Source organism: Neofelis nebulosa, chromosome 5 (genome assembly GCF_028018385.1).
Source record: "Neofelis nebulosa isolate mNeoNeb1 chromosome 5, mNeoNeb1.pri, whole genome shotgun sequence".
In the NCBI taxonomy this organism is placed as follows: Eukaryota; Metazoa; Chordata; class Mammalia; order Carnivora; family Felidae; genus Neofelis; species Neofelis nebulosa.
Genome location: NC_080786.1, coordinates 84,339,426 through 84,352,959, shown reverse-complemented (window position 1 = coordinate 84,352,959; position 13,534 = coordinate 84,339,426). Strand labels below are relative to the sequence as shown.

The following is a 13,534-nucleotide window of genomic DNA, read 5'->3' as shown; positions in this document are numbered from 1 at the left end:
ACTATTGGCACGTGAATATTATTTACGCCCTTCTTCATAACTGCAGATGTCAAAGAAAATTAAATGTGGCAATAGTTTCTTTTCCTTCATCTCTAAAACTTTAAGGAGGGTCCTTAAGTCTTGGCCTGGCACATAGTATAGCTCTTCAATGTGTTGTGTGAATCAGTAAAGGAGGATAAGAGAATATGCGTAAATGAAGAAGGAACGAACTAACGAACACACAATTCTAGGACTTGAGTGTAATTCTAGTTTAATTAAAATGTAATTATCCATAATTGACTAATTATTTAAAATTATTCTTTTTTATGTAGTCTGCTGATTCTTATTTATTTATTTATTTATTTGTTGTTATTTTTTAGGTGTCTATTTTTGAGAGGGAGAGAGAGAACATGAGCAGGGGAGGGGCAGAGAGAAAGAGAGAGGGAGAGAGAGAATCCCAAGCCGGGTCCACACTGTCAGTACAGAGCCAACTCCAGGGCTGGATCCCATGAGATCATGATTTGAACTAAAGGTGCTTGACCTAAGAAGCTACCCAGGTAGCTGAGCTACCCAGGTGCCCCTGATTGTTATGTAAAATGAGGTAGAGAATGACCTACTTCCAGCCTTGGTTTATAGAATCAGTCACTTGCAATTCAAAAGAGTCAACTTTATTTTTAGACTTCGTTTTGTGTCCTTGTCATCCTAGCATATGACTATGGTGAAGGCTTTTTACAGTTGGTCCTTCAAGTCTACTGGATCTTGAAATGAGATGCAAAGACCTGCGCAAGGAAGTCCAAGTTGGGGCATATTTATAGGTAGTGTTTAGTTGGCTTTTTGGCAATCCCATTATGTGTTAGCTCACTCTATCCAGGAAATAGTTCACAGCAATTTATAGGCTTCCTGTGGAACCTGGTCCCCAAACTTGAGCCGTCGTGAAAATCCCCAAGTTGCTTATTAGGAATAAAGTCCTGGGCCCAACCTCACGAGTACTCAGTCGGAATCTCTGAGATGAGTCCAGAGGAGTTGTATCTTTAGCAAGCTCTCCAGGTGATTCTGATGATGGATCAGGTGTTGGAACTGTGATCCTAAAAGAATAACTTAGATTGTCCCTAAATGTGCTATCTTGCCCTTGTCCCCATAGAGATACATCTACAATTTTTTCCTGCCAACTCCAGCAGTGGGGAGAGAACTTTTTTTTTTTTTTGGTGTAATTCCTTTGGAAATACTATGTTTATCACCCTGCATTCTCTACTCCATGTTATAAAAGACTCTGGTGGGAAGAAACCCCACTGACAGACTTCTCTCCCTTGAGATGAGTCCAGTTATCCCTGCTCTTTGTTAAAACTCTAAGTCCTCTGTTCTTTTCCTTTTTTAATTTTTTTAATGTTTATTTATTTTTGACAGAGAGAGAGACACACACACACACAGCATGAGTGGGGGAGGGACAGAGAGAGAGGGAGACACAGAATCCGAAACAGGCTCCAGGCTCTGAGCTGTCAGCACAGAGTCCGACATGGGGCTCAAACTCACAGACTGTGAGATCATGACCTGAGCAGAAATCAGACATTCAGCCGACTGAGCCACCCAGGTGCCCTTGATTTTTTTCATTTTTTAATGTTTTTTTATCTTTGAGAGAGAGAGAGAGAAAGAGAGAGCAGGAGTGGGGGAGGGACAGGGAGAGAGGGAGACACAGAATCCGAAGCAGGCTCCAGGCTCCAAGCTGTCAGCACAGAGCCTGACTCAGGGCTTGAATCCACGAACTGGGAGATCATGACCTGAGCTGAAGTGGGATGCTTTATCGACTGAGCTACCCAGGCTCCCCCATTCCCTATGTTTGTAATCGTCTGGCCTCATCCAGGCTGTTTTCTTCCCAGGGAAACCTCCTGGATTGACAAATATAATCGAAACCCTGATCTTTGAGCGGAGACAACATCAATTTCAGAAATGCTATTGCCCTTCTGTTCAGCATCCATCACTGGTCTCAGTGGTCATCAGCATTGTCAGTAGCAATGAGGGAGGCAGGAGTGGGGGTTTAGTGTTCACCATGGTAGTGATCTGACAGCACCGGGGCATTTTTGGCCACTAGTCAGATTCCAGTTGGTGACTTACCTGACAAATACAGTTAACACTTGACAATCATTCTCACTGGCATTTACTGTGCTCAGCTGACAAGCCATGCAACTGGCAGTCGGTGTAGATTTGTTCTTGTGACCAGTCATCAGGAAAGCCCTCCCAAATATCAAATTACACAGACATTCTGTTCTTACGCAGCTACTAAATACACAGAGTACCCTGGGCAATGTGGCATAAGTTTTGGCAAGTTTAAGGTCCTTGACAATAGTCAATCCATTTCCAGCAGCATAAAATAAGTTACGACTTCTCTTGGAAAGTTTTTAAAACCTTAGGCAGAAAAAATGGTAAAACTAAACTCAGGCGTTTTATGGAAAATTTTACAGCAGGGAGAGAAGAAATTGGAGGCCTTGAGGTGAGGTTGTTGGGTAAAAGCCAGGTGAGGGCATGGGAAGGTGAAATCTGCTTATATAGCCGGTGGTTTCCTTCCCCCCAATAGAAATGGGTTGATGGTACCTACGTAGATTCAGGGGATACAAATACCAGGAAGCCTTAGTTCTTTCCTGAAGTTGGGTTCCCAGAAACAGACACCGGGACAGGGATTTATGTGCAAATATTTTATTAAGGAACTGTTCCAGGAGAAACTGGTAAAGTAGTGGAAGAAGAAACAAGTAAGAGTGTGATTTTTGGCAAAGTGTTGACCTCAACCTGATGCTGCCAGGGAGCTTGGGAGTGCAAACTTCACCTCAGTGTCCTAACTCTTGGCAAGGGAGAAAAGGCTCAGACTCAGCCTTCATCATTGGCTCAGGACTGCTTGGGGAGAGTGGGGGTGGGGAGTAAATTCCAGGCACTTTGGGGTCTTTGCTGGGACAGGCAAAAGGGCTCAAAGGCAATCCTCTGCAGAGAATGGCCAATGCAGGTCATTAGAAGAACATGCAAACACCTGTTGAGGCTTCAAAGGCATCCACAGGGATTTAACCAGACCACAGATCGTATCTGCTCTAGTTCTGTTTTCCACTCTGCCAATGACCATCCTAAAGGAAAAACTCTGTACGCATCTGCCCAATCTGAAACATGGAATATTGTAAAGCAGATTCTCTAGGCAGGGACAGAGTGATTTATTCATTTACACATTATTTATTGAGCACCTACCATATCTGCCACTCCCTGAACTTAATGCTGGGATTTGAAGAACGGTCCTTTCCCTTGAATGTTGTAAGAGTTTTGTTACTGACTTATGTATAAAATGCTATGGGAATGGACCCCAGAGCAAAGTTGGTGAACCCACGGGCCACGAGGGCTACCAAACCTGGACGTATAAACCATTAGGAAAATATAATCGACTCCATAACAGATTAAGTCAATTAATACTTATTCAATTACTGAAGATACAATACTTTTAAAAATCACAGCTTATAAGCAAGTGCATGAGCAAGAATAACTTTCAATGTTCCACACCAAATTACAGTATCTGCAATGCATCTGAAGCTAATTTTTTAAACTCTTTTTAATGTTTATTTATTATTGACAGAGAGAGAGACAGAGCATGAGTGGGGGAGGGGAAGAGAGAGAGGGAGACACAGAATTCGAAGCAGGCTCCAGGCTCCGAGCTGTCAGCACAGAGCCTGACGTGGGGCTCGAACTCACAGAGTGCGAGATCATGACCTGAGCCAAAGTCGCACGCTCAACCGACTGAGCCACCCAGGTGCCCCAACTAATTTTATAATCAAAACCAAGAAGATCCTAAGGTTTGATGCAGGCTCTCATACTTGACCCCCATGAGGGCCATGGAAGAGCTGGCCCAGCTACCTAACATGTGTCTCTGTCCCCTACAGAGGGCAGCTGAATGGGCAGCCAGGCTTGCAACAAGAGCAGAAATGAGAACCTCATGAATCAGGAGTCAGTTGTAAGTGGGGGAGGTGGAATACCTTTTCCCCCTTGCTTCACATTCTCTAATCAGAAATCCTTGAGCTGCCTTGTTTTCTACTATAAGTTCAGATATTCTAACAATCAGTGACTTTCAAACATAACTTCTGGCAACAGATTCTGAATCATCCAGTTTCTACAGGAGGAAGACACCTCAAAGGATCTAGCTGAGCAGTGAATGGTTAACATATCAATGACTAGTTGGAACTGAGCTTGTGGATGAAAGATGAGCTTGTCAAAGCCCTTTTGTGACATGGGTCACAAGAGCAGCTGGAGGAAAGCAGAAAATACAGATTTAGATTCTGGAACAGGACTCCAGTAGTCTGAGCTCAAGGGCAGGGTTTGAGGCTCATTCAGCTCTAGATTCTCATTTTAGGGCCTAGAACAGTGCATTGCATACGGCAGCTTTTCACCTGTGTGGGCAGAATGGAATGGAGCTGAACAGGTCGGTGAGTCATTGTACACCTCTAAGGGATGCTTTTTTGCCAACCACATAAAATCTAATTCCTTAGCTCGATCAGATTTCCATCCACTGGCTTCAACTTGGTTATCTAGTTTTTTTCTTCCAAGGCTCTTCAAAAAGAATAAAGCAAGGTACATGTTGTGAGCTGAAATATTTTTGTATAGTAAGTGCAAATTTTAGTTGATACTTGAAATATATTGCTGACTTTGAATAATATCTTTAAAATTGAAGTTTGTGGGGTTTTTTTAAGGTTATTTATTTTGAGAGAGAGAGAGAGAGAAGAAGAGAATGAGTGGGAAGGGGCAGAGAGAGAGGGAAAAAAAAGAGAATCCCAGTCTGCAGGATGTCAGCACAGAGCCTGATGTAGGGATTGAACTCATGAACCAAGAGACCATGACCTGAGCCAAAACCAAGAGTTGAACAGTTAACCAAATTGTGTTCTGAGTCAGGGACTGTGGGAGGAAATGAGATACACTCTTAGTTCTATAGTTCCTCTGGCTTTACTCTGAACAGTAAGTCCTTGTAAGGTCTAAGACTAGGCCTCTGAGGGGAATCAGTTCTTCAGGACTGTGTGTGAGGTGAGCCTTTCCCTCCCTTTCCTTTTGCATTTCTTCATCCTGCTCCTCCCTCCCCTCCTGTCTCTGGAAGCCTTACCTTATGGCATATGGTGGTGACAACTTCTTGTCATTAGTAAGGAGTTTGCCTTCGGGGTTCACGGGATGAACTGTGTTTTGCTTCCAGCCACAGGGGATCAAGAATCTGCTGCCTTCAGATAGAAAGGATCTGAGAGTCCTAACGTCCCAATGTCCCAATGTAAGTTATCTACTCCTGAGCACTATGGCTGTGCAGCCTGGAGGAAGTCATTCCTACTAATGCTGATGTGGCTTCTCGCACCAGAGATCCTTTCACCCTTGCCCCACTTCCCTGCTACACACATAAACACAACTGGCGACTCTTCCACACGTGGGCCTGCAAGGGGCTGGCTAAGCCACAGGAGTGTGACTGGCTTTATCTGGCTTATGGACATCTGACAGTGGATCCTTTGACCTTTATCAGTTACAGATCCTCTGGGAGTTAGGGTTTAAGGCAGATGTGATTATTTTCTCTGCAGAGCATGTCCTCTGGTGGCTGAAGCAACAGCTCAGTACTTACAAAACCTCAAGAGTATCTAATACAAACTTTGACCTGGTGACTCAATTATCTGTATGGTGAGCAGGCCAAATGTCAGCATGCACACCACTAGGGCTCGGAAGCTCATGAACTGTGGGCCATTTGTGAACAGTTGTAATGATTAGAAGACTTTATGTTGGGGAAGCCTGGGTGGCTCAGTCGGTTAAGCATCCAATACTGGGTTTTGGCTCAGGTCATGATCTCACCGTTCATGAGTTCGAGCCCCACAACGGGCTCTGCACTGACAGTGCAGAGTTTGCTTGGGATTTTCTCTCTCTCTCTCCCTCCACCTCTCCCTGCACTCTCTTCCTCTCTCTCTCTCTCTCAAAATAAGCAAGTAAACATGAAAAACAAAGACTTAATGTTGAATGGAAAGAATGTTCATTAGTAGAAAGGTCTCAGGTCTAGCTAGTAAGGAGAACTCTTTAGCCACATACTAAGCAAAAACAAAACAAAACAAAACAAAACAAATGAACCCACACACGTACACATACACATGCACGGGCACACATGCAATCCACTCAAAGAATGGACCAACCAGTTTGACTTGATTTATAAGCTCTTCCAGGCCAGGTGCACCCCTGTTTACATCTCCATCGTCAATGCTCTGTGCATCCCTTCTCTGCCTCTCTTCTTAAGTCATTGATTTCTCTTGATACCCCACACAGGATATATTTCTCACCTCTCTTGAATCTTTTCCCACATTCTGTCCTTCTGTTCTCTGGCCTAACAGGTGCTCACCACCCAGCTCTATCCCCCATTCCTTCCACCTGGTTAACTTCCACTCATCTTTGCGATGTCGGCACAGATGCCACTTCCTTCAGGAAGCTGTTATCCCATTCATTCTGAGTTCTAGATCCTTTTTACTTAGGCAGATGCTCACTTGTCTGTTTCTCCTAAGCAACCGTAAACTCCCTCAGGATAGTGAATTTCCTTTTTGCCACTAAATCCCAAAGGCCTAGCACGAATGTCTGGAGTATCTGTTGTTTAACATATAATTACTGAGTAGGTATTGAACAGAGTTGTGATGGGTGTTACATTTTTGTGTCTTTGGGCTGTAAGTAGCAGAAACCACAAACGGCAGCAGCTTTATTAAGAACATCTCATTAAGTTTGGAACAAGGTGTCTGGAGCGAGTAGTCCCAGGTTTAATGCCATGGCTCAGTGGTATCATAAGGATCTAAGCTCTTCTATTCTTTGCTCTGCCATCATTAGCATGGTGATTTTCATTCTCCTTATGATCGAAAGATGGCTGCCATACTCCAAGCATCACATCCTCACCTATCGCTTTCAAAGGAAGGGAGGAAAAGATAGAAATAAGCTATTTTCTCTTTTTCATCAATAGGTTCATCTTTTCCAGAAGACCTCTGTCCCTATTTGTCTTTCTTTTGCATGTTACTGTTGAGAACTGGGTCACATGCCCACTTTTAGGTAAATTGTGACTCCTCCTGGTGCTTTCAGCTGAAGTCAGACTGCTCAGACAAAGGAGCTATTCTTTTAGCAGAAATATGAGTGAATAGTGGATGGGTAAGAAGTAAGTGACAGCTGCTCCTCAAGTCTTTGATTACGTTTTACTAAAACCCAGGACAACTTTCTCCAAATCTGAGCTCTACCTCAGATTGGTAACACTTAAAATGCCACATTTGTGATCACATATTTCTCTTTAGTGTGGGCACTTCAGCAGCCTCTCTGGCATGCAAAGCTGTAATTATTTGTTTCCATCAACCACTTCCTCCTGGGCCAGAGAGCACGTTGGATTCTCCTAAACTTCAAGGCAGCATTGGTTCCCTTGAAGGCAACCAATGACTCTCTTAGGCAGAAGAGAGAGTCAAGTGTCATCCTCTGTAGTCTTCACTCCTGGTAAGTTTTCTTCCATAGCCAAATTGGCAAGGATTTTGCTCAGTGGACTAGATGCAATAAAAAGAAAAAAAAAAAAAGATAAAATTCTTTCTTATGAACAACTTAGAGTGGATCCCAGTGCACCTATTTTTTGATAAAAATATCAAGTTCAGTGGTAATTATACAATTGTGGAAATTTAGATGATATCCCCAATAATCAGCCTTTCTAGCTCCTCCTGCATTATATGCTTATCTGAAAACTTTTACAAACTGAAAAAAGAAAGTGAAAGGAGTCAAATTATTATTAGAAACTTCTTTTTTCTTCATTAGAGTTACAATAATGGTGACGATGATTATCTTTTATTGAGTGTGACAGGTGCTATTGTTGATTTTTTACAAATATCTTAGATCGTCATATCAACTATTTAATTATTTTTGACACTTTATATATTAGAAACCTAAAATTCAGATTTTAAGTGATCTGCTCAAGCTCATCAGTAGAGCAGGTACTAGAGTTCAAGTTTTCCTGATTCCAAAATGATTGCTACATTCTCCATCATGAACCCAACTCCCCTTCCTTAGATTCTCATTGTCACCCCAACATATCCATATCCCGAAGTTCCACAGGGTTTTTATTCATCTCTAACTAGTTAATCTTTTTGCCTTGGGGTTTTAGTGAAGGGGCCATTCTCATTCATTGGCTGAGATACTTACGGGCAGTGCACGAAATTATTAATCTTTCTGGTTCAACAACTTAAGTAGAGCCTATCACATCTCACATCAGCAAATAAACACCAGGGAGGGGGGGAAAAAAAAGAAACACACTAAGCGGATAGATGAATGGGCCAATCCTGTGGCTGAGGAGAGTATTTCCTCTCTTTTCTTTGTTAGCCTAATAGGTGAGGATTGTGGTAAGAGATTTTAAAAGCACCTGAGAAAGCAGTGACAAGTAGTGACTGCTCTGAGTTCACATAAGGCTCAAGCAGCTTTGACTTTTCCCCAAAGAGTTAGTCAGGAGGGACCCTAACAAGTCTGGTTTAGATGGAGGAGAAGAGTAAGAAGGACCACCGGGCTCTGCTCAACCAAGGAGAGGAGAATGAACTGGTGAGTCTTCCCTTTTTTGGAGTACGGACTTCTCAAAGTATCTGAGGCTATGGGTAGGTGCAACTGTAGTGGTACTGGCTTTAGGAACTGCAGAGATTTAATTATTGTAAGGCTCCTTGAGATCCAAGGGCACAATTTTATAGTTGGGGAACGGGCTGAGAAGACTGTCTTCTAGATGATGGAGTTCTTGCCAACCCCATATGCATCAGACAGAATGAACTTTCCTTCTTAGACATTTTGTGGAGTATTCAGTGTATATCCCACATCGTGCTCAGGAAGGGGTCTCCCCCTCATCATCTGGGTCTCCATCTACTTGGACAAACTCAAGCAAAACCTGAAAGTTTTTTGTTAATTCTTATGTTTTTGGTATATCTGCATTACTGAAGCTCGGTGTGCTTTGGGTTGAAGTTATGCTAAAAGTATAGAGAGGTTTTAAGCACTAAGTACTAAAAAAAGAGAACATTGTGGCCTGGTATTAAGTATATATATATATATTTTAAAAAGTTTTCACTTCTCCAGTTCTCTTTCCCTACTGCCTCTTCTACCAAACATATAGCCATCTTGAAAAATAATCATTAAAAGCTTAGAAACTGCAGGGTCTGTTTGGGATTGACAAGTTTACATTTGTTATTTTAATTGATGCTTAGAATTCAGTGATGAAGGACTTAATCCTATTTCATAGAAAGAAATCTGAGATCAAAGAGGTTAAGTAACTTGTAAAAGGTCTTCTTCAGTCTACAAGGGACAGGCTGGAAATCGAGCCCCCTTCTTCCCCCTTCACACTCCATGCTATTCACACTGCAATAGTGTCTGCAGGTAGGCAATGAGAAAGGAGAGGAGGAGAATGGGGGCCCAGACAGAGATGGAACACTGGAGATGGAAAGGGCCCATGAGATGTGGGTCACATAGCAGAAGGGTGTCAGTTTCCTGCTTGGTCTTCCAGTTCCCCATGAGATCTGTGGGAAATCCACACCCACCCTCTCTCCACACCCTTCTTTGTTAACCTAATAAAAATAAGTGATTTCACGTACACCTACACTGTTCAAGAAGGCAGTCCCTGGTCATACATGGTTCTTGAATGCTAGCAAAATAGTGGGACAAAAGTGAAATGTGCTCTATGTGTAACATACACACCAGATTTTGAAGATAGTGAAAGAAAAAAGAGTAAAATAGCTCAATAATTTTTATATCGGTTACACTTTGAAATGATAGTTTGGATATGTTGGGTTACATAACATATGTTATAAAAATTGATTTCATCTGCTTTTTACTTCTTTAATGCGTCCACTAGGAAATTTCAATTACAAACATGGTTCACATCAGCGACTTCTATTATACCACACTGATCTGGACAATGGTATAATGCTTCAAATCTTGAAGGGATTCAAAGAACTAAAACCTGCTTACCTGTATTCACTACTAAACAGCTCTGTGCCAGTTTTGATGTTTTTTTCCCCAACATGTAGATGACTGTTCATGAAAATCTTTGGCTGCTCTTTATTTTTTCTCTAACTCTGTGATGTATTTATAAAGTCTTTAGCCTAGTACTTTAATTTTCTGAATCACGTGGGGTGCATAGGTCTCTCTCCTTAGCCAGGCATGTATTGAGGCACACAGTGTGCATGTCAGCCGTTGTTTCAGGGTTCTCTTAGGCCATTCGTGCTGCATTTGCTTTCTAAAGGTGGTCTTGATTCTGCCTCTGAGACACAAGAGATGCTTTGTTCACATGAGTTGCAAAGCCAATCTTTCCACTGGTGCTCTCCCCCTCTTTACTGACGCCTGCCAACTAAATGTCAACATTACAACTGGGAGCAGCTCCAGGGGAGGAAAGGGCTACTTGGTGTGGAAGATACAGTTTTGACAGGAGAGCTCTTCACTTCACATTAATTTGTTTTCTGGGAAACAGTGAAGGATTCCTGGACTCTAAGACCACAGATCTGGGCTTTAGTCAAGGACCTGCTGTTAACCACGAGTGTGGACACCTTTTGGGGCCTTGCTAGTTTGCCTGAAAACAGTATCACGTAACCCCTCTGATTTGAAAGTTTTGCGAGTGCCATATATGAAATGTGGAAAGTGCTGTGAAAATATAAGGAGTTCATTTACATCCAAGGAGGCAGGACTTACTATGGGAAATTTGCAAATAGTAAGTGAAATTAGTATTGGAAATATCCTCCCTTTGTCTGATTAAACTTGGGGAGTGATAATTGTTTGAGAGCTACCATTACGAAACCAAATAGTATGTGATGAATTAGTAAGAAAAATCAGGTTCTTGGGATGTCTGAATTATTTTAATATATTTTTAAAGTTTATTTATTTATTTTGAGAGAAAGAGAAAGCATGAGTGGGGGGAGGGACAGAGAGAGAGGGAGAGAGAGAATCCCAAGCAGGTTCCACACCAGTATGGAGCTCAATGCAGGGCTCAAACCCATGAACCATGAGATCATGACCTGAGCAAAAGTTGGATGCTTAACCAACTGAGCCACCCAGGTGCCCCTGAATTATTTTAAACAACAGCATGTACTCCTCATCTTTAATTTAAACACACACACACACACACACACACACACAAACCCTACTCAAAGGATTAAAATTGAAAATCAAAAATCACGCCCTATTGGCCTCTTTCGGGTCTTTTGTCAAAATTTATGTTAACAGCTTGGATGAAGGCAAGCTTATCTAATCTGTGACTGATGCCCCACTATGAGGGAAAGGTAACAATATAGGCGACAGAACCAAGATTCAAAAAGTTTTCTAGACTTGATTGTAAGAGAGAAATTGACAATGTGGTGTAACAGGCCTCGGTATTGAGTTTGTGTTTAAAGTTATTCTCAAACTACAAGGTGGGGATATCAATGACTTGGGCTTCGTAGCTATGCATGAAAAAGTAATTAAAGTGCTTTATTTGGTCATGGCTGAATTTTTAGTTACCACTATGATATAGCTATAAAAAATTAGTACTTGGATGTCTCACTAGAAGCCCATTCAGCATAATAGAAGAAATAACAGTTCTATTATAATCTATAATATTTAGGAAACTTCTAGGGAGTTATATTTAATTCTAAGATTCAAACAAGAAGTATAGTGTATTTAGAGGGATATCTGGATTTCACAAACAAGAATCATTTAAAATGGTGTAGCCACTCTGGAGAACAGTATGGAGGCTCCTCAAAAAATTTAAAATAGAGCTACCCTACAATGCAGCAATTGCACTACTAGGTATTTATCCAAGGGATACAAAAAGGCTGATTTTAAGGGGCACATGCACCCCAATGTTTATAGCAGCACTAACAAAAATAGCTAAAATTATGGAAAGAGCACAAATATCCATCAACTGATGAATGGATAAAGAAGATGTAGTATACACACACACACACACACACATGCGCGCGCGCGTGCGCGCGCACATGCACACACAATGGAGTATCACTGAGTGATCAAAAAGAATGAAATCTTGCCATCTGCAATAATGTGGATGGAACTAGAATGTATTATGCTAAGCAAAATAAGTCAGTCAGAGAAAGATAAATACAGTATGATTCCACTCATATGTGGAATTTAAGAAACAAAACAGATGAGCACAGGGGGAGAGAAGGAAAAATAAGATAAAAACAGAGAGGGAGGCAAACCATAAATCTCCAAATTCTACTCCTGAAACCATTGTTACACTATAGGTTAACTAACTTGGATTTAAATTAAAAAAAAAAAAAAAGAATCGTTTAAAAGGTATTGGGAATAGTTACCCAAAGAATAATCAAGGCACTTGTCTTCCAATAGTTGAGAGGCTGATGTGGAGAACAGAGTATAAGTTGGCAGAATCCAGCCTGATTTATTTTCATTACAGGACAATTTCTTAACCATCTTTGGTGGCAGAATCTTAACATGATACCTCTCCATTGACTCTTCCCCTTGTATAATTCCCTTCAGTTGAGTGTGGTGGGACCCATAAATATGATGAGCTGTGACTCCTGTGACTATGTTATGTTGTGTGGCAAAATGGATTTTACAGATGTAATCAACATAGACTCAGCTGAGTTAATCAAAAGGGAGATTGCCTAGGTGGGCCTGACCTGATCAGGTGAGCACAGAAAAGAGCTTGTGTTCTTTCTAGAGTTATGGATATTCAGAGCATGATAGGGGCTTGATGCAAGGGAGCTTTTTCCATTGCATCTTTGAAGATGGAAAGCTCTGTGTGGTAAGAGCTCTGAGTGTGTCTAAGAACTGAGAACTGAGAGCAACTTCTAGCTTACAACCAGCAAGAGAAGGGGGGGTGGTGGTCTCTCTCTCTCGGTGCTAGAAGAAACAACTGAATCCTGCCAATAACCGTGTGATCTGGAAAGAGGTCCTTGATCTCTGAAAGGAACACAGCCCAGAGGACACCTTGATCTTTTTGTGAGACACTGAGCAGAGGATCCACAGTCAGACCCCTAACCCATGGAAACTGCGAGATAATGGATTTGTGTTGTTTTAAACCACTAAGTTTGTTATGTGGCAATAAAAACTAATACACCACAGCTATCCAACAAAGGAAGGTATAGCCCTATAAATTAGTGAGCAGCCTAACTTTGGTAGCCTCTAGATGCTCATTGTGAAGGATGGTCTATAGCTATTTTTGTCAGGAAAGGAATTTGAACCATATCATTTCTGAGATACCCCTCTTGTATTATCGATGCCCTCATTTCAGGAATAAAATTTAACAGAACATGCCATGTTGTCCCATGTCCTGGTCTAAGGCAAATTCTGGCTCTCGAAATGGCCTCTGCTGATTAGCCCATGCATCTCATTACTTTTTGACTCACGCTTTCTGCTTTTTTGCTGTTAGCTGCATCAAACAAAAGTCCTTACTTGCACTTTTACTTCCAGGAAGTAGCACTTTTGTTAGAGTGCTACATTTATGGGAATGTCTGGAGCTGAGAGTGATAATATGTTCATCTCTTCGGTATTGGGTTTTGATTCACACTGCTAAAGAGGAAAGGGCCTTTCTTAT

General features: G+C 41.7%; 1 protein-coding gene across 2 annotated transcripts in view; it reads left to right on the top strand.

The window, feature by feature from the left end:
- Positions 1-7,753: 7,753 nt before the first annotated feature.
- The window catches only part of LOC131512341 (probable cation-transporting ATPase 13A5), a 116,266-nt gene continuing 110,485 nt past the window's right edge, over positions 7,754-13,534 (top strand). Inside the window, exon 1 of one of the 2 annotated variants that reach the window (XM_058730865.1) lies at positions 7,754-8,550. In XM_058730865.1, the coding sequence (XP_058586848.1) occupies positions 8,488-8,550 (63 nt within the window). In that variant the 5' untranslated portion in view covers positions 7,754-8,487. The remainder of the gene's footprint in view (positions 8,551-13,534) is intronic. The other variant, XM_058730864.1, reaches the window with a different exon arrangement.